The sequence below is a fragment of the Onychostruthus taczanowskii genome, unplaced genomic scaffold (genome assembly GCF_017590055.1).
Source record: "Onychostruthus taczanowskii isolate IOZ18803 unplaced genomic scaffold, ASM1759005v1 scaffold76, whole genome shotgun sequence".
NCBI lineage: Eukaryota > Metazoa > Chordata > Aves > Passeriformes > Passeridae > Onychostruthus > Onychostruthus taczanowskii.
The window spans coordinates 2,661,489-2,683,921 of record NW_024505450.1 but is presented as its reverse complement, the minus strand read 5'-3'; the positions used below and the strand labels follow the sequence as shown (position 1 = coordinate 2,683,921).

At 35.6% G+C, this 22,433-nt stretch overlaps 1 protein-coding gene across 1 annotated transcript in view; it reads right to left on the bottom strand.

Moving 5' to 3' along the window:
• Positions 1 to 22,433, bottom strand: part of CCDC73 (coiled-coil domain containing 73) — a 73,575-nt gene that overhangs the window by 26,861 nt on the left and 24,281 nt on the right. Inside the window, exons 3-10 of the mRNA XM_041423252.1 lie at positions 20,324 to 20,470; positions 13,699 to 13,770; positions 10,322 to 10,393; positions 9,520 to 9,555; positions 9,043 to 9,117; positions 7,221 to 7,259; positions 1,813 to 1,948; positions 291 to 370 (exon numbers count right to left, since the gene is read on the bottom strand). Coding sequence (XP_041279186.1) covers positions 291 to 370; positions 1,813 to 1,948; positions 7,221 to 7,259; positions 9,043 to 9,117; positions 9,520 to 9,555; positions 10,322 to 10,393; positions 13,699 to 13,770; positions 20,324 to 20,470 — 657 coding nt within the window. The remainder of the gene's footprint in view (positions 1 to 290; positions 371 to 1,812; positions 1,949 to 7,220; positions 7,260 to 9,042; positions 9,118 to 9,519; positions 9,556 to 10,321; positions 10,394 to 13,698; positions 13,771 to 20,323; positions 20,471 to 22,433) is intronic.

Here is a 22,433-nt window from a genome sequence, read left to right as displayed (position 1 = left end):
GACATTGTAGATGTAAGTAAAATGTAGAGGTAATGTAATGTAATGCAATAAAATGTAGAGGTAAATAAAAATTCACAGGTTACAGAAAATTCTCAGAGCTGCTCCAGTTTTAACTGAGGTGCCTGTGGATGTTAATTTAGCCATTAGTCGTGGAATGAAAAACAGTTCTGCTGCTTGCCCACTACTTCTACATCAGCAGCTTTTGGAAGAACCAAAGAATCACAGAATATTCTGAGCTGGTAGGGACCCACAAGGATCATTCTCCATTCAGAAATGTGCACTGTACTTACTTCCTTCAGATTACTTATTTCAGTCTCTTGTCTTTTATTCACTGATGCTAGTTTCTTATTGTGCTGGATGGCTTCCTGCACTGTAAAAAAAAAAGTCAAATCATGTTAAGAAATAATTTCACATCTGAACAACAACTTGATTTCTAACTTCAATATGTGCATATAATTTATCTTTAAAAACAAACCTAAAACTGCAAATATAGTTCAACTACTTTTTCTGGGTAGTTTGATACCACACTGGAGAATTATACCAGGTGGTACCAATTGTCTATACCTCAAACAATGAGTTAAGACTTTTCTGTATGTTGGCTCGTCTTTTATAACTGTAATTTAATTTTCAGTGTCTTCTGATGTTATTTTAGTAGGACTTTTAATCTTGGTTTTATTTTTTAAAGATTTTCTTGTAATTTTCTGATGAGTTTAGTTATTTTCAGACTAACACAGAACATAATGGGCCACAGAACAAATTAATAACTGAGTTAACACATGTACAGAGTTCCATGCACATAGGCCATGGAAGACAGAAAAAAAGCAGAGGCTATCACAGCAAAAAATTCTAAGAATGACTTCTATTCCTGCTGAAAAGGGAGGGAATTTTCTCTCAAACTTTATACAGGTGAAGATATCACTGGGAAATTGCTTGAAATTCCACAATGAAAAGCTGAAGATATTCACTGGTTCCTGTACTTTTTCAGACAGCTCTATTCAATCTTTGTATTTCGATCCTCTGAGGTTCCCCTTCATCCTTTTCTGTTTCCTGATTTCTATTTTTCACCCCTAATCTTTTTTCTTTATTTTCCTCAATAGTTTTCTGGCACCACACTTGCATACAAGAACTGCAGACACCCAGAGTGGCCTCTCCTTTTCTGCTAGAGATGGTCCATCATGGGGAATGATGGATAACAGCCTTACAGCACCATATGCAATTCTGCAGCTTGGAATGAGAATATGTGCTTTTAAAATTAAAATACTGATGAACGTAACAGCTATCTTCTGATAGAACTTAGGAAACCCCCCCAGAACAACAAGCAGGCCAAAACTGGTAAAATTCTTTTTCAGCAAAAGGCATGTGCTCACTCTAGCTTTGAAATACAATCAGCAGGACATTGGTTACCCAATAATGTTCTGGATCTAAAATTTTAAAAAGAGAAGACATGTAATTTGAGATACTGAAATACCACAAATATACATAGAGTATCTTACCAGTTCATTGAAATGAGATTTGAAAAAAAATAATTGATTTCAAGCAGAAACAAAAAATTTAGTGAGATTCAGTATTTGAAGTGGTTTTTATGGTGTTTTGGGGGTGTTTTTTTTTTTTTTTTGTTTGATAGTTCCTCAATATAATTCCCAGTGTGGTCACACACACCACTGTAGCAGTGGATCAGTGAAGAGCACTGAGGAACCTACCAATATATCTGATGCTTGGCATGGGGGTAGCTACTATTTTTCTGAGTTTTCAAGTGTCTCCAACTGACTGTTGTCAAAAGCAAGTGCTGGAAGGCTTTTAAGACATACATACCACTGTGCTCTAGCTTCCCATGAACACCTTTCACAATCCCAAACCGAGATGTAATAGTAGCATAACACCTCTCAACTTCATTCAGTTTCTTATGATGCTCCTCTTTTGCTGTTAAGTGCATCTGCAATTTTTGATCCTGTTAGGAACGTAAATGAAGCACCCATTTAAGGACAGTAAGTAGCTCTCCAAGTGCTTTTGAATTTAACAGCATAAATGCAAATTCATTGCCAGAATCTTTCAGTTGTCTATTTCATATCTAACAACCTTTCCCACTTCCAAATAGCAGGAAGAGAGACAGAATCACCATGATAATCAAAGGATTTGAGCATCTGACATTTGAGAGGCTGAGGAACCTGTGACAACTCAGCATGGAGAGGAGCTGATAAATGTGTATATACCAGGGGAGTTGTGTGTGTGAAAGGAATAAAGAAATCACAGCCAGACTCCTTTTAGTGGTGCTCACTGACACAAAGTGAAAGACAAAAAATTTCACTTAAACTTGAGGGGAAAGACAGTTATTGTCAGGGTGAGCAAACACTGGAACAGACTGCACAGGCAGGCTACAGAATCTATCCAAGGAGACACTACAAACCAACAGCCCTGGCTCTGTGACACTGGCTCCACTGAGCGTGCTCTGAGCCACCTCAAGAGACTCCTGACAGCTTCATCCATTGCAGTCCTGGGCTTGCAAAAAATGACACAGCCAAGGGCAATTAGGAGAGCATTTGTTTACTTGACATACCTAAATAAAAGATTTTCAACGCACTTGCTAAAAATCAGAAGTGCATCAACTATTTCTAGAATAGAGATGACTTTGATTTAGATTAGTGAGACTAAAGCACATTAATACCCCATGCTTCCCAGAAAAATATAAATAACCTTTCAGTGAGTAATTCTTAATTCCTGAATATCAATTAGCTGTTCTAATAATTTCAAATATAACAAAATCACTTTCTGTATGTGTATGGGAAGTTTCTAACTACTTTTGTAAGCACCTGACACTTTTTTTACTTCTATTCACATGTTGGCCTAAGTAATACCACAAAGAAACCCATGTTGCTATTAAGTGCAAATATTAATGAATTTTACCAATCCCTCTCATTTTGTGGAAACTGTTCAGTGACAATTTTTTTTTGCTATCCTTATAAGAGTAAGATTTTTGTGTTCTTGTTTACAGTGTATTTTTGTTAACAGTTTTGTAGGTACCATTTGGTGAATTTTAAAACTAATTTTTCTGAAGAGAATAGCTTAAATTAATTCCTCAGAAAATATAAGCATTTGTTTAGATATCTAATCTATTTCTAATCTACAGTAGAGAGCAACACAGCAATTAAAATGGACTGGGCCAAATTCATTCCTGTGTGTAAATTCAAGTTACACCAGGATGCATCTGATCCAGTCTGTTTGGCTTTGGCAAGGCTCCATTTCCACACAGTAACAAATGCAATACATGCCCAGGCATCAGAGGATAATAAAAGCTGATAGTAATCAAATGAAATGACCACCATAAGACTAGCAAAACAGGATATACAATACAAATTTCTCATGTTTTATAAGGTATGAAATTAAACACACTACAGCAAATGGAAAGTCATAATGGAAGCACTGGTAAAGAAACACCACCACTTACAGAAATCCCTGGAAGGAATGTAGGTTGAAAGTGTTCTTATACTTTCTCTTTTTTCTGAACATAAATTAACTGTTGACGATCTGTGCTTAACTAATGCTAGGAGGTTAATTTTATAATAAAAACATTAAAAAGAAAGATTTTGTTTTTCCTGGTAGTTTCCCCAGGTATATTTATTCTAAGAGATCGATGAACAGGGAGACAGCCCTAATTTGAGACTGAACAGCTTGTAGCAAGATCTGAGGGGTTTTGCAGTTTTTAATATGGATTTTTTCTTAGTGTTACCCCAACTCCTTTCTTTAGCCAGCAAGATAGTGTTAGTCCCTCCTCCTCTCTCAAAAAGTTGAAATATGCTTTGCTACTTCACAGGGCTCTTTCCAGGGGAAAAAGGAACTGGCCTACTCTATCTGCAAGTTTTATTAAGAGCTTAACACTTGCCTAAATATCATTTTTGATGGCAGGCTGCTCTCCAGGCTTAATGCACAGAGAAATAAAAGCATGAGTGTGTGATTTGTCTCCTCCCAGTGAAAAGGCTGTAAAACATTCTTCCATAGAAGCCAATCAAGAAACACCAGGAGACACTGCAGGATAGGGAGTGGATGACCCTGGAGTTGGAGTGAGACCCACAGAATCTTGGTTCTTCTTCCTTATGTCTGATACTGCAAGACCAGGAATTATTGCCCTGCCCTCCACCAGTAATAAAGATAAGCTGGGATGGGGAGTGGAATTGATTGTGGCCATATGGCTTGTTGAGGCACAATGATTTCTTGGTGGAACTAGACCCGAGAAATAGCTCAGGGTCAAGTGGGTGACTGCAGAAACACAAAGAGGGAATGGCTCATATCTCAAAGATATTCTGGAAATGGAGTCACTAGTCAGAGGTACTCAGTGTAGCAGAAGGTGGTAACTGGGAGGTGAAAGTGTCAGAGAAACAAAGGAGATGTAATGGCCTGGAGACCAAAGGCAAGATCACATGAAAATTATGTAAAGCACTACCAACTGTACATCTTTGAAACAGGATTTTTTTTTTTTCACAACAGTTCCTCCAGTTCTCACCATTTTCCTACTTAAAAATAATTGGGTTGAATTTTTACTGTATCACTGCCTCCTCACTGTGTTTTTAAACAACATAGTATGATTTCAGGCAAACCCCTAAAAGATGCAGAAAGGAAACAAAAACATCCTAGATTACAAACAAACCAACTTTTAAAGTTTATTTAACATTTTGCAGTGATTCCTTTTTCATTCATTTGACAACTACACCTATATTAGAAAACTGAATGATGGCAGGGAAGTTCTCAGGAAATGCCTGTACTGTTTAAATATCTCTGACACATTTTGGCCTTTGCCAAGTAGGACTTGCCAGACTGTGCCAGCAGTTCCTGGGCACAGTTCAGGTGGGAACACAGTTCCCTGTCCGCTGGGAATGATGTGGATTATTTAGATCTAAATTCTCTCTTTTCTGTGGTAGGGTTTAATCAACCTAGACCACCTGACTGCAGCTTCACTCAATGGTTTCACATACATTTAGTTTCCAATAAAAACAGTAAGGGAAGACAAGAACAGATGCCACGTGCAGAGTCCTGGCATTCTCCAGTGCATCATCTGTCAGGAAACCAACACCTGACCATTTTCCTCCAGTTACTTCCTAATTGCAGCAGCAGGAAAGGAAATACAATACAGAGCCCACACTCAGGTCTATTCTATCAACTGAACTGGCTTTGTGGTAATCCCTCCTGACTGCATGAGTGCTACTGTCCACATTCAGTGAGGTGCAAAACAACTGCACTGCATGCAATAATCAACACTGTAATTGTGGTGGAAAAAGACAATAATAAAGACAAATAAATAAAAAAAGACCAAAAAAAATCCTTTATTTGTTTGTCTCTATACTGTCTTTCAGTACAAAACAAAACCTTCCACTATATCAAAATTATTGCCTATATGGTAAGAATTATATCAGCACTACAATTTTTGCATAAACTTAACTGCATAAACTTTAGCATGCAAAAACATGGTGTTTATGTCAAGTATGAACATTGCATATGCCATTCTAAAAGAACAGAACTAAAAGAACAAAAACAGAATAAAAAGCTACATCAGTAAGGCACACCCAGTCCCCAGCACACACAGAAGCACCTTCACTGACTGGCAGGGTTTCTAAGGTACCAGATATAAACTGAGCAGCACATCTGCTCACTCTCAAAACACACACCAGAGAACCATCTAATCTGTCTTTAACAAAATTGAAATAGGAATGGGTCTCAGATAAATGACTGGTTGAGAATTTCATCCATTCGATTTTTAAACACTTTGCCATTGGTGATGACCAAGAGTCTACATGGGCAGTAACTCCTTTGATCCCTTGAATGTTCCACTTATTTCAGTGCAACCACTCAGGGAGTAAAGTTGGTAGAATCTGACCTGGTCTAAAACTGCATTACCCCACTACTGCAAAAAGTTATAGGAAAAAAAATCACATTTTGTTTACCTTGTGGGGTATTTTGCTTTCATCATTTCATATCAGAGCATTTTCCCTGAATAAGTCCCAACTGTAGGTGTTCTGTTCAGTGCTACATGCAAAAGAGGATTTCCAGCATCTTGCCCCCACTCAATAGCATTTTAAATTACCATACTCTGTATCAAAGCAAATGCTTTCAAAATATTCAAATGATCAATTAATGAAAAGTTTATGAACATAAGAAATGTATTTCTTTAAGTGGCATAGATGCACTTCCAGCTTAAAGAAAAGGTGTTGTCCTTTAAATATTCTCGTTCATATGGGAGACTGAGCTTGTAAGTTATGAAAGAAAGATAATAAGTAAAGTGACCTAAATGAAAGTCCAGTTATGCTGTGTATTTTCAACACATTTTCAGATCAGCATTTTAGGAATAAATACAAGTTAAAAGTGAAGTAAGACAAAACACATTTTATGTTGCCTTTGATCTTTAACTTGTAGCCTTATCTCCCAGGTCAGAGGGCACATTATTCAATTTCACCATATTTTGTGTAAAACCACTGTAGCGTTGAAGATGACTTTCAGTACAAATGTCATGGTACTTAAAGCTAAACTGGACTCTAGTTTTTTGAGCTTCTTAATTAAAATCACAGTTTGTAATGGTCTGACAATATTATCTTTATTCTTTCCAGTTGAGCAGCAGCAGAATTTTCACAGCATTTATTCAATCAAGCCTGGCAATGTTTCTGTGGCTCACTCTTTCACTTCCTAAAACAGACAACAGGGTTCAGAGCCACTATGCTGTCACTCTGGGTAAATTTATTCCCTGTGTCAAAGGGAGTGAGCTGCACTGGATGAAATCTAAACTGTTCAGGGAAACTGATGTTAAGAACTAATTCTGAGGAGTTAAAAAGACTGAGAAGAAAATCACCAGTTTTTCTTAAAACCAAGAACTCCTAGAAATTCTCTATTACTTTTTGAAATTATTATCCTAGATCCTATCAGACTAATAAAATTACATTATTTAAATGATAGCATCTTAAAAAATCTTTAATCTATAAAGAGAACAAATGTACCAATTCTACTTTTAATTCAGTGAGAAAAAAATACCACATCCTGATCAGTAGCTATCACACTATAAAAACCTAAAAACATTGCTTTTACAAGATTTTCAGATTTGAAGCTGATACCTCTTTGGGTTACTTGTAGCAATTATCATATACCATTTAAGTATTAAAGCCAGTTAGTAGTGGATTATACCCCAAGCATACTCTTTTCATTAAAGCTTTTCCTTCTTTTTTCCACTTTCATTATTTTCTTACCATTTCATTCAGTTTCTTTTGTAAAGTGTATTTTGAAATCTGTAAAACAGAGAGTTTTTCATTAAATGGTACTTATATTTTTTCTGACAACAACCTGCATAATTAAGTATTTTTATACCAAGGATTTAATTGTATTTGTTATAAATCCATCTAATACAGTAATGCTGGTTTTGAATTACTGAGGGCACAATTTCATGTTTCATAGGTTCACTTTACTTCATAATGTTACTTCAATATTTAAATTACATAAAACCACTTTACACTGATTTGTTACTAGAGGAGTTTTGAAAAAGTGCATAAATCCTTGTGTTTTCTGACAGGCATCATAAAAATAACATGCAAATAGACCAGAGTGTGTAAACTAGACCCTTAGAAATAAATAGAGAAGACAAAGACAGAAATGAAAGTATTCCCTCAACTTCTACAGGAAGAAATGTGTTCCCTGTTGGAAAAAAAAACCAAAAATATCTTAGTAGATATTCTAAATGGTAGTATATAAAGATATAATGTAACAATCTCACATGCTTTAATAATATACGGCTGACATTAGAAGATATTAACATTATTTAATACCTCACTGACAGAGTATTTCGATTTGCATAATGCTTAAGTATAAGAGGGAAAAACAGAGTAATGTCAAAGAACTCAGAGTGTACAAATGTTATACAGAAAATACTATTGCTAAGAAAAAACCTAGAGAAAAATCATTTTAAGGCAGGGTTCTGACTCAACAGAGAAGAACACAGAACCGAATTAAAAATTCTTCACTGTTGTATCAGGCTCATTTCCAAACCATCTCCCTGTGAGCACATGTCCATTGTGACCTCCTGCTTCCTCAAGCCACAGCAGAATTTCCTAGATATGAACTGTCTGTGACACAAATGCTTGATCTGGGAACATTCAACATTTAAGATTTTTTTTTTTTAATTTGTGGTTCATCTTACAAAAGAAAGGCCAGTGGGATCTTTCATTACTCTTGCTGTCCACATATTATGTTCAGCAGACCATGGAGGGATGGATATTGTACATCATCTGTGCTATGCCAAGGTTTGAGCAAGGCAACAAAATCCTTACAGTTATTGCTCAGAAGTCCAGGCATAAAAATCAATTTCTTTTGCTCCTAAAGTACATTCAGTGTTAACTAAATGATAAAACAAACAGTCTGCTACCAAGTGAATGCATTGCATTATAAGAGAATGTTAATAAGAACCAACACGGGTTTCAAAATCATAGTAATAATCCATTAGAGCCGTTTTGTTTTCAACAGAATTATTATTCCACTCAGTTTTGAGTAGAAAAATAATTAGTTTCTGATAACACCTGAAATCTGGCAATGCATTACAATGCTAGTGATCCATTTTCAATATATCTGCCTTGGTCTTAGGCCAAGTGTAAATACAGAAACCTCCCAGTGAAACAGAGGAAAGCACTGAAAAACACAGGGAGCACTGCAAGGTGGAGGCCTGGAGTGAATACTTAGTTCTGTTTAGGAGTCCAAAACCAGGGATTCCAGACAGGTGTGAAGTAAGAAAACAACAATGTGAAGGAAGAGGAAGACTGTGGAAATGAAAAGAAAGCACATTTCACACACTGTTTGGACTTTTGAGTCTTCTTCTGGAGGAAAAGAACATGAGCTGGAAAGTTAAAGTAGTCACTGTAAACTAGAACATAAACTCAGTTTTACAAAGTGAGGTGTCCTAGAAAGATGAAACAATAAGGCCTTAAAGATCCTTTTAAAACAAACTATTTTCTTACTAGTATAAAACTGAAACCAAAACACTTGCATTTAAAGAAATGTAAGAAATTTAAAGCAATAGTTTACCTGTAATGCTTTTAATGTTTCTTTCAGTCCATCAATTTCTTTTTCTTTTGTTTCTACAGCAAGCTGGTATTTTCCCTTTCAACAAAAGCTGTACTTCAGGATTTAGGCAGAATAAATGCATTTACAATAAGAATTTATCAAAGAATGTTACGAAAATAAAGGGTTACTCCGCTATGACAGAACAATTCATTGGTGAATAATTCAGCTAAGTAATTTTAAAATGTAGATAAATATTGCTATAAAAAGAAAATTGAAAACACAATAGTGCATTTTCACCACTTCTGACTCTATTCATCAAGCCTTTGGCTTTCATCAAGTCTATGGCTCTTTTTTTGTTATGGCAAAGGCCGTAACAAAAAACATAATGTAATTGCAATATACTTAGTTTATACTTAGGATATGCTTGGTATATTTTATATAATTATCATTTGCTTATACACTTCTTTGGATGACAAACAACAAATAATTATAGAGTACCTTTTCTTCTTCCATGGCAAACATTCTTGCCTGTAACTTGGTTGTCAGTCACATTAAAAAAAATCAAAACAAAAAAATCAGAACAGCACATGGCAATAATTTTATTGATGCAATTCAACAAGACAACATAGTTATATTAACCTGCACAGTATAATTCCTGGGTTTTCTACCTATAGGAACTGTAGAACTCTACAGTTCTACAAGGAGGAGTTTGTAAATCTCAAATTTTTTTCAAGGAAAAAACCTAATGGCTTGTCAGTTTCTTTTTTGTGTGACATGATTGTGATGCAGCATTAATGACAAATTCATCACCATGGGCAACAGTTTCAGTTCCTGTGAATATTCTCTGCAAGGTCTCTCAGCACTTGTGTTTGCTCACTGTAATATGGAGAATAAAATGCAAGAGTGAAACACACTTTGAAATGTTGAGCAGGGTAATTCATGTAGGTCTTTTACCATGGTTTATGAATCTACCCTTGCAGAAGTCACGCAAGGGGAAAAGCAAACAAAGCAAAACAGAATAGGGAAAGTATTAGAAGAAGCATGATCTTCTCTAGGAGGTTTTTGAAATATAAAAACGAAAAATTCCAGGAGGAGGGGCATCTGGAAAGAACTGCCAAAATACAAGCATAGTGGTGTGGCCAGAAGAAAGGATGTGATTTTGATTTTTTTTTTTTTTTGAGCTGTATATTCTAACATTTTATATGCAATAGAAAAATATTTTCATACCAACTGATAACTTGCTATGATGCCACCATATTTTAAAAGCCCACAGTTAAAGCCAAAGGCTTTGTTTTGTTACCTGTTTTTTAAAAGCTGCCATAGCTTCTTTATTTTGTTGTTGCAGTGTGTCGGTCTGATGCTGCAGAGTTTCCTGCTCATGTGAAATAACAACAGTGTGAGTTAAGTATTATCTCAGAGCAAATCATATATAAAGTATTTCAAGAAAAGGCTGTCTTATTGCTAAATATTTTTACAAAGATGCAACTGACTAAAAAACCCTGAAGACAAAAAAAGACATTTTTTTAACTGGTAATTCTTTTTTGTAGCAGCTTCCCTTTCATTCTTAACAGGTAACAGTTCTCCTTTCTCCTGCATTCTCTGGAACACAGACCTTTTACTAGGACTTCAGTAAGCAACTCCTACCCATCCCATCAACCTGCAGAAACAATCCACATCCACTGCCAGCTTAAGACAGAACTTTGACACTGGTCCAGGTAGTTACAACGAATTTTAATACCCATTAAAAATAGAATCCCATTGAAAACTAACTATCTGTTATTCTGTTTATAGTTAAATTTTAGTCATTTAACAAGCTACCTGAAAGAGCTGAAGGAAGCCAGAAATAACTAAGTGTAAGGCAATAGTATGAGATTATTATCACCCTCCAGCCTGGTTTTATTTCCATCCAAGAAAATGAGTGAAGATGTACTTTTTTTTTCTATTATTATTTCATATCATATTCTCATAGACTAATACTACACTCTACAAGGTGGAAACCTCCAACATCTTTAAGCACCGTACTTCTCTATAAGACACTTCACCTTTACCATGGAAGGTATGCATGGAAGACCAGGTTTTTTTAGTTCTAAACACTGAAATATTAGGTAAAAGTAGTTAAGAGGCTCTATCCTTGAGCAGCTATCTCAAAATACAGATGAGTGCTTAGCTTAGAAATATTACTGTGTAACAGGAAACAATCCAGTAATGACTGCACAAAAATAAATTGAGACTATTAAAAAGAATGAATGGGAGAAAATAAATTGAAAATCAGTTTCACACACAAGGAGTCCAATTTCTTCTTCTGCCTTAATAGAGATTGAGAGTTTTTAAACATAAAGTCCCTTCCAAAATTGCTGTTTTCTCCAGCAAGTTGGTGTTGCTTTCACACTGTATGAGTGAGAGCTGTTGCCTCTTGATAGAAGACAAGAATCTGTTCATACCCATGTTCATACATAACATGTTCATACCCATACTTATGAACTCATCATAAGAGGAGTAGAGGAAGTCTTGATGTGTGTGTAACAAACAATGTGCAGTACATAAATGAATATTCAGAAGCACATAAAAGTCCTGAGAAATGTTTTCCTGAGGTTGTCCCTCAGGCCTCTGTCCAAGGACAGGTTTTCCAGGGTGTGACAGGCACAGGAAGTAGCAAGGCAGAAAAGTACTGCAGGCACAAAAAAAATCACCTGCTCGCCACAGGAATAAAATCTTATATTCACAGCACTGCCAAATTAAGATGGCACTATAAAATACAGGAATTCAATGCAATATCATGGAATAAATGATGCAGTTATCAGTCTGGGTTTATTAAACAGTCATCCTTTATATAACTTTATCACAAATGTAATGGAAAAAAACCCCAATGCTGAACTCTTTAATGCATACTACTTTCTTGTACTGTATATTCAAGTGAGGTATTTTATTTTCAAAAAGACAGGGCAGTGTCTACAAATATTCATTTTCTAACAAGCCTTACACACAAGACTATCAGATAAAATGATTATATTATCTCTGTCAGAAATTAAGGCTTGGAAGAAATTTTCCATATATGCCATGTGTGTGTGATACAGTGAGACTGAAGAAAAAAGCAGAGTTTTTTTAAATATGAAAAAAATTACCTTTGATATTGTAATGTTATACAAGTATGAGTATATCCACTAGATTTAAAGGAATATATTCTCCAGTTATTCTGTTTTCCCTGCTTGAGTGTAGTGTATTTTTTTTCAAGAGCAGCAGCAGTATATTTATAAAATGTAGACAAGTTGTAATATTGTAATATGACTTAGCTGAAATAATGTCTATTTCGAACTAGTTAGCTAAATTTAAGGTAAAATAAAATGAGTAACAGAAATGTTGACTGAAAGGGAAATCCATGAAGGAAATGGTAAAACAGAACCTTTGATAAACCAGAGGAAAATGTCTACTTATTGAACTACTGCTGTGGTTAACATGATTCTGCATTCAGAAACAATCAGGTCACAAATTCAATTTAAATGTCATACTTAGAATTTTCATCTTACTGCAGTCTCCAGGACTGGAAATTTGTATTAGCTTGATCCTTTGAAGTTCCAGAATATTTGCTCACATGAAGTTCCCAAAATCTACCACTCATCGATCAGCTCTGCCATGTGTCAATGTTAAGTGCAAAGTACAGGAACAGAGTTCACCTCACTACCTGTAAGTCCCATTCCTTTAGAGTGGTAAATTAAATTGCTGTGAAGGTCTTAGAATGGGTAGAAATCCTCCCTTTTGAACCCAGAATATTAAGCACTGCAAAGCTAGGTTAAGAAAAGCAAAGAAGGGTTACAAACTGAAAGCACTCTTGCTTTTACAAATATAAAATGTTTCCTGTTTCTGTGTGCACATATATATCTTTCAAGAAAGAAAAGCACAGAGTTAGGATTATTAATTTAAGATGGTTAGGATGAACTCCAAGATGAACTAGCCTTCCTTTACAACTAAGATGTTAAATATCCCAAGATCAAGGATAGAGCTGAAATTATTGTTTTTTCTGGGGTTGTAAAATATACGGAGTGCAGCCTTTTATCTCATGCCCTAGTGACAGGGGTCATAGGTTTGATTGTATTAAAGAAGGGAATGCATTTCCTAGCAAAGCATAACCTCAGGAGCCCTAACTCTGAGAAGAATGTTAGATTTAGGTTACTGAATACTTCATTTCCAACATTTAAAAGCTGACAGACTACTTCTGAGTATGGATAACATACAAGTTCACGTTCAAAATAACTTTTTGGAAAAATGTCCACTTCCAAAAGATTGCAAGTGAAGTTGTTTGCTGCTCTGATATTTGCACTTCCCAAAGCCAAACACAATACAGAGAAGCTGCTACACAGCTTCTCCCACATGTCAACATGCCTCAGATTCAACTAAATGTCCTCCTGCTTCAGTATTTCCATCTCTTTTGACTGAAGATTGCAAAGTCATGCCAAATATTATTATATTCTCTTGTTAAAAACATTGCTAAAATGGGCACAATCCAAATCAAAAGAAAAGCTACACATGTTCATGACTAAGTAATAAGCTACTGGCTAGAACATTCTACTATTGAAATAAAAATAGCTCTAAAAAGAGGAATTGTAACAAATCACAATTTATATTAACATATTAAAATTAAATCTCAGCAGGTAAAACACTAAAAGCACACAGGAAAGTTACCTTCTGCCATTCAAGTTCCTGTTTCTCTATAACAATTTTGTTTATTTGGTCTTCATAATTAGTTTCTGTTTCCTAGTTAAAAACAAACATAAAAAAAGTCAAAACACTGAAATGAAGTGAAAATCAGCGAGATGCAGAAGTGCATACAGATAATTATAATTAATGACTCAGACTCTTTGGAGCACCTTAAATATTCAGCTCAAAGCATTTGTATCTTTATTCTTTGTGACATCTCCTAGGACAACTGAAAAGTTTTTGTCAGTGATTACTTCTGTTATTATGGAAGAAGTGAAATATTTATCATTATCTTCTATGCCAAGAACCCTTCTGACCTACCAAAAGAAACTGAAACAGAATCATAGGTGATCAACACATATTTCTGGTAAGATGAGCTACCAGAGCTACCAGAAAATCTGAGAAGACCATTACTGAAGTCCAAAGTTTCCCCCATGATCCACAAAAGGTACTAATAACAGGAACATGTGTTACAGATCCTGTTCTTGCAGAAGCACTTTGTCAAGAATCAAACTACTACTTTTGAAAACAAATGACAGTTACTTTCTGATAATCACAGTTGCTAAATATTTACGTGAATTTTCCTGAAACACTCTGGTATCGAAGTTAATTCTTCTCAACAGGAATCAGCTTCCCTTTGGAGTCCAGTTTTTATGAGCACTGGCCTTCCTTCACAAATCCAATACTCAAAAAAAAGAAAGAACAAAAGATTCCCCTATGAACAGTCACAACTTCCTGCAAAAACAATATTCAGGTTTTTGATGCATGTCATAAGCAACTCAGAACTGTCCTGTTTTTGCACATAGTCAAAAGAATGCATATCCTTCAAGGACCTGGAGAGCTGCACTAATGTGCCACTGACCTTGAGAAGGCTGCTTTTCTGCCTTTGCTCTGCACACTGATGGCCAGCTTGGGAAAGCCACCACTTTAAGGTAAGCCTGACTTCTCTTTGATGAATCATTGCACTAATAACATTTACTGAGATCCAGAAAGGGCCAAGCTGTGTGAGGGTAAAAGAATACTCCCAATACTTGAACTGTGCATTTTGACATATTATGTGCAAATTTTCTGCTGTTTTTGAGTTCAACTTAGCTTAAATCTCACAATCTTACTTGTTGGAAAAATTCCAGTACTCTTGAAATGACTCACACCTCATACTGGTTAGAACCTTTAGGAAACAGTCACAACTTGGGAAAAAAAGGCCATGGCTCTCTCTAATAAAAAAATAAAAGAAGGCCTCAAAAGGTTCATTCTCTTAATACTGGGGTTTAAGTACAATTCTACCAAATTGCAATACCATGAACAACTATTATTTGCCATGAGACTAAAAACATCCCACGTCTGGATGAAGCAACACCTTTCCTGACACACAAAGAACAAATGGAGGCTCTTCCTCCTTCCCAAGTGAAGGAGAGAACACAAAATTTTTTGGCTGTAAAATATACTGCAATTCTTTCTGAAGCCCAGTAGGAATAAGGGCTCCAAGTTTCTGATTCAAGGATATTTATAACACTTTAACAATTGATGCAAAACAGTGTTGAAGATTTTGCAACCCTTTCTCACTTAGTACAATATCTGATTCAGTGTCCCACTATTTATCAAAAAAAACCCAAAAGTGCAAAATATGTCCCAAGTGAATCAAAATAATTTTTTTTTACATGGACATCTTTTATAGGGTTTTATGGTCAAAACTGACTGTCTTGATTAGCAGACAGTTTACAGGCACACGTCTGTAGAGAAGTTAATTTCTTTCCACAGAGGCTACTCCCAAGCATTTCAAGATTCTTGCAGACATTCTAAACATAGGCCTCAGCTCTCATGTGAATTTTACACATAAAACACTGAATAGGTATTTAAAACTAAAATTTGGCTCACAGAGAACCAGAGAAAAGTTCTTAAGCTTTTGCTTCTCTGATATATACTGGTAGAATACAGATGGAGAAGAGATCTAAAGACTTCATATGACTAATGGTAAAAAAAAAAAAAAAAAAAAAAAAAAAAAAAAAGAGCACTTAAAAGATTATCAGTGATTCCCAGTTCTGCTTTAACAAATAGTGCTGCACAGTTGCAATATTTTGGGTTTTTTTCTGGTACTATTCTATAAGTACTGAAGGAAAATAGATCCCCCTAATTTCCCTTGAGTGATAAAATGAGATTGGCTTGAAGCTTTTGAAAAGGTGTGATCTTCAATCCTTTCTGTTACTAAGCAACAAATGCTATGAAAATGATGCATTATTGTCAAAAGTCTTTTTCAAAAAGGTAAGAAAATGGCCTTAAATTCCATTTTAAGTGAGCCCTTTGCTGTGAATACTTAAGAGGATAAGGAGCAAAGTTCTAAGTGAACAATACTCCTCCAACTTACTCCCAAATTATAAAGGTGTATCTGGAAGCTATCAAAAATGTGCATGTATGTAACTATGGCTGAGAAAGTAAACATCATAAACACTTAAACTGAGAATGACAATTACATGATAAAAATGTTCTCACATGAAATCGCCAACAGTTATAAACCTTATACATCATTTTTACATCTTCCAAAGGACATTTATAGTTTACCCATTTTGAATTGAAAGCTTCTAAAACTTGTGTGAAGCACTTTTTTTTTTTTTTAGAAGTTCTATCAGCTGTTTAATAAGACAAAAATGTTTTTGTTAGGAGAACAATATTGTACATAACTCTGATGAGGGATCAAAAACTCACCAAACCTTAAAAGTGTTCATTTTTTATTAGATGCCTTAGGACTACATGGATTTAAGTGTTTTTATAAAAAAAGACTACCATAACAATAAAAGAGGAGTAATTTGATGGTTTATTTACTCGTTATAACCTTTAGAAAGTGTCAAGCCTTCTTTAAAGTGTTTGCTTCAGGCTGTAGTTTTACAAGATGGGCTGTGGATTGGTCAAGCCCCCTCGATTCTTGACCCTGAACAGATTTAGGAACAGAGTACAGCTGGCTCATGTCCAAGCAGCCAAAACTGCTGCTAGGTACTTTTATTATCTTTTTTGAACTTACAGTCTCCCTCCTACAAAATTGCACATCCAATTTTCATGCAGGTCAAATAGTACTCACAGAAACTACAATTTCTGATTCTTTCATACTATAATTAGAAATTCCTTCATGAACTAAGCAGACCAGTACAATTTTTAGTAGATCTCATGGATATTGTTTTTAAGCTTTGTTTCCAGGACAAATGTTATAAGGAGAGAAGATATTTATAGAAGCATTATTCTACCTTTAGTTTGTGATAAAACATTGTTGGATTTTCATAGTTATGACAGTTGACAAAAAATAATAGCAACCTATATTTGGAATCTAGTCTCCAAAACTTTCCATTTTCAGATGCAGAGAGACACAAATTGGTACCAACCACTACTTTTTCCTTTGGAAATTTCATTGGTCTGTCCTCGACTCCACTGCATAGATTACGAATACTCTACATTTAAATAAATCTCGTCTATCAAAATATATTCTTAGAAAGGCCTGCATTGATACTTGGAACGCTCTCCAACTGCAAGTAATCAGTTTCTAATCAAAAGCCACGCTACTCACAAGCACAGCAATTACCATCTAACACACTGCTTGCTGACTCAAACAACAATATCACAGGATGTCACAGTCATGGGATCTGAAATTCAGTGCTGTTTATTCTCTTAAATCTGCATACTTAATTTTTTTTTTCCAATACTCAGCTGCCCTTGTGTCTGTCATTTTACTAAAAAAATTCCCTAATTTACACTTAGGTATAAAATCCAGTCAGAAGGCTGTTAGGAAGAAAGGACACTCAGCTGGTGGCAGAGCAAGACTGACAGATATTGGAAGTGAAGGGACATCCAGCACAAAAGGATCACTGGCTTTGTCAGTGCTGATGAGTGGGAAAGCTAAACTGGAAAAAACAGAAGACACTAACTATTGGAGTGTGAAGTAATCCCTGTGGGGCAGGGGAAAGAGAAATATAATTTTTTTGTGAACTTTAATTACTTACATACTCACATTATGTCAATTCCTATGGGGAACAAAGGCCCTGTGAACAGCCAAAGGAACAAAGTGAAGCTGCATCAAGTATAATCACCTAAGCAATTATTTTTTTAGAACAAACTTGCACAGCTATCAAGAAATGGGATTTCCTTTGGAAGATGAAAGAGATGAACAGTCCTTTACTCTGAGCAACTCTTCTAAACTATTTTTGAGAGTTTACCATGACACTGAGTAAGGACTGCAACAAGTCTCTCAAAATAGTTTCATATTTAAGAATTTGCTCTTTATTAGCTTCACACAGATAATTTCACCCAGAAATTTATTTTTATTAATCTGAATTTGTACTGTAGCTTAACCAACCATTCCAGGTACTTTATTAAACTCAGAATACACAATAACTCCTGTCCCAAAGAGTCTCCTGTTGGAAGTGACAAGCAAGACCAAGAATGGGAAGAAAAACAGATGCAAACAGAGGTAAAACAATCTCATCTGGCCAAGCCAGAGGTCAAAAACAAATCTGAGAGTAAAATCCATGGTACTGGCTCTACTGCCTCCCTCAGGTTATCAGTCTACTGAACCTCACAAGCAACCTTGGAAGGAAGTGGGAGAAGTAGTAAGAAACCTGTAGAATTTTCACTTTTACTCCACTTTCTGATGGAGCAAATGACAGTCTTCGTGTTTCATTCTTAGCCCGGGAAAAATTAGCATGGTGCAAGACAAGCATTTTAATTCTCTGAGTTACCCCTATATTTTGGTCTATGCACTACCTCTCTCACAGAGCTGATTAAAAATTTACAGAATAACATCATGTTGACTGAGTTTGTAAGAGATTCATAGCTAAAATGGGAGGAGGGTTTTTTAGGGGTATTTTAAAGCAAAAACATCCATACAAAATTCTACTTTAAAAGATAAAAATGAATGCTACTAGGCATAAGCCACATTACTCAATAACTCTTGCTTCTTCAAAATAGCTATGTTTTATATTCCAAACTTCAAACATACTAAGCAAGCCCTGAACTAACAAAACCAACCAAAAATGCATTCAAGGACACTCCAAGATTTCAGTCTGGCTGTCTGTAAAATGCTTACTTTTTTACCTAAATTTCTAACTAAACAGGTAAAGATATACATATGTATATATTTTTCTAGGCTAAAGGAAAGCACAGCTATTTCAGAATCTTAGGACCATGTCTTAACTGTGAAATTGGGTCTTAGCATTTGCATCAATTTTGAAATTAAAAATAATTTCAAGGCAAAAAATTACTCACCCTTCTGAGACAACTTGTACAAAATCACAGCCACAAAGTTTTGCAGTATAGCAGACACAAAAAGGCATAAAAACCCGAAGAAAAATGCCAAAAGATGAAATCCCATAGCACTCCGTGAACACTTTAGGCTCTGACCAAGTGCATTAAAAGTGCAACATTGAGTTAACCATGTAAATTCAGCTAAGTAGTCTTGTAAAGAAAAATATACTCTGATCACTATAAAATAATAATAATTGTTATTATTATTACTGGTATTATATCATTATATATCTAATAATAAAGTTGAATTATTCAGTCTTTACTTTTAATATTTTTTAAACAGTCTGACTAGACTAAATGCTACCACTGTAACACAGGGCTGGGGATCACAGCATGGGGGCTTTAACAGTACTACACCAAGAAAGGACCATCATGCAGCCTTTTCTCTTTTTTTTTTTCTTTTTAATGGCAGTCATTCTCTTGTTTACGGCTTTTAAAGACGATTATAGCATTTCACTTAGATGAAAATAAGCATAAATCAAGCATGTCATCAATACTAATATTTTAGAAGCAATAATACTTCTTTTGAACAGGTCAAATTCATCAGATGAAGAAAAATACACTTTAGGTCTTTCAGTACACCCAACAGTTCAGAAAACCTAAGGGGAGAAATTGACAAATGTTTACATACACACAACTGAAAAAGTAACCACAGAAAAATAAAGTGACAAATTAACTACAAGAAAGAACAGCTGCCTTTACCAGCACAGAAACAATTTTACCTTGGTACTACTACAAGATGATTCAGCTCATTTCAAAAACAAACCCCTAATACTCAATACACTATTTACTGCGGGGGTCTAGCTCCATAGTTTAGCAATGTAAAAATAGTGAAATAAAGTGGTTTTAATATAGCTCTTTGCCCATTTAGGAAATTCTGAAAAGCACAAGTAAACAGCCCAAATCACCACTTTTCTAGCAAATGGCAAATCAATTATGAAACGAGAAAGACTTGGGGACTTGGAAAACACTTGGATTCTTTCTTTTCATTTTGTATCAAGGGCTGCTCTTAAAGAGAAGAAGTACAATGAAAGACTAATCTAACTTTTCTCAATGTCCTGATTATGAACTCTGGTAACTTCTTACATTGTTATGGAAAAACCAAATTCATTGCCATACAACCCTGTTGCCTTGTGCTGTCTACAGGGAAATTTGTAACACACCCAATACTTAAACCTATTATATTTTTAAACAAAACCCTGGCTAGTGAATCACTTAAAATACAGCATGAGGTTTAGCCACACTTATTCAGCATTTTCTGTGATTACCTACAGGGAGAGACAGAAATAAGGCACAGAAAAATCAAATCCAATATAAATAAATTTACCCTTCTTATACGCAGCTCTTCTATTGCCTCCAGTAAACTTGTTTTAAAGTCTAACAGTCGAATGGAAAGCAAAGTCTCTGATGGACTTGGAAGAGTAGAGTCAAGTGACTGTGCTTTAAACTCTTCATCCATTCTTTGAGCTACTTTCTGCAAAATAAAGATAAGCATTTCCTCTCCAGTTTATCTGTAAGAGAATACTCAAACTGCAAAACTTTCAAATATGGAGTCAGAATCTTTTTGCAAAGATGAAAACTACTACTTTTATAGATACTATGTAATTATCAATATTTTCATTTTAAATTAATGTGCACTACTGTAGGAAAACAGCAAATAAATTTATCAGTAATTCACAATATTTCTTTGCTTCTCATCTGTATTTCTTGGCTTGGTTTTAGTCTTAAGCAAAAACTTTGATGAGCAGACAGAAGTAGTAGAGTTTTCTCCCAGTTACTGCCCTGCACTGACATGAAGGTGCTGCAACTCACACACTGTGCCATGAAAAAGTTGCTGCCTACCTTCAAGATGTCAAAGATCACAAGACAGGCCCAATTTTAAAAGAGATCTTTGGTCTGAAATTAGGGACTTAAGGTAATGTTTGCAGTCTCGGCATCTGAATTTTATCAAGAAGTCATTCTCTTCCTACAAGATCCTGTACCAAAAAGTTGTACTCTGAGCCAGCTGCAACAACTGTTGTCAAGCAAGGAGTTACACAAGCAGGAGCCCCAGGTGCCTCTGTAAGGACAACGCAGGTTTGTTAGAGACGTCAGAGCCGACCACAACAATCAGCATTTTAGTCACAAAAATGTAACAACTGCAGGTATTTCCCCTGTTTTTCCCAGATGATATTTTTTAATCCTTGAGACTGAATTTTCAGCAGTGCACCAGAACACAGGATGCTATCCCTGCCAGACACACCCCCTTGTGTTTCTGCACTAAGAATTACGGAGGCAGGGGCAGAGCGCAGGAGTTATGACTGACCTGGCTGCTGCCACAGAACCCTTAGGAAGGAATTCCTGCAGGAAGAGCAGAGACCTGGTCTGTGTCATGGGGCCATAACAACTACAAATCAGGGCTCACCATTTTTTCTTCTGTTGTCTAAATAAAACCCTAACATAGATCACATTTAAGCTGCTTGGTCATGGATAACAGATTGACTCCTTGTTCAGCTGCCCCACCACAAAAGTTACTCTGTTAATAAAGCAATAGTTTTGCTAAAACCAAAACCATCAGACTCTTTTTTGGCTTTCATTTTAAAACATATGACTAATACTGAGCTGTTCAATATGAAGTATATAAATTCTTTTGTCAGCGTCAAAATGTGTATGTTTGAAGGACTTCTGAAGAGGCAGCAAATAAAGCCTGAATAAGAACCATGTACAAACATGGAGCACTTCAGGCAACAAATCCGTTGTGTCAATGTGCCAAGATGAATCAGGCATTGTGCAGGCAACCTGCAGACACTGTAGACTGAAGCTCTTTGGATTTTTTAAAAAGTAATACATTAGGATAAAAAACCACTATTTCTATTTTAGCCAAAGAACTTAGAATAAAGTAAGTCCAATTCTCCCAAAAGCATATTAAAAATTTTTGTTTCTTCCACTCAAGTTTTCAGAATTGTTTTCTTACTGATACATGCTGTACCACTACATGAAGAACTACCACAAACATTTGATATCAAGTATTGGGAGATGATGATAACAAATCTAATAAAAATGCCAGTATTATGCAGAATAAACTAAGCACAGAGCCATCTGAGCTCACTCTTCACCACGCTAAGGGTAAGATTTTTACAAACAAAGTTAAAACATGACACGTGGTCTAATTCAATTGCTGTCAGCTGATGTTCCAGGCGTGGAGTTGGTAGAATCCTACAGTGATGAATTTTTACAGACTGTGCTGTTATCAAATGAAGCTGGCAGCCTGTGTTAATATGGAAAAAAATAAAAGGATAAACTTGATTTAGAAAAAGAATTCACCCTACAAGGACAGGAGCACTTGAAGAAGTGCAGTTCAGTTATGAAATTATTCCTATTCAGGCGAACCAGTAGAAGAATATACATTAGCTGATACACACTGGGGCTTGTGATTTTCCTTCCCATCACAGAAGCAA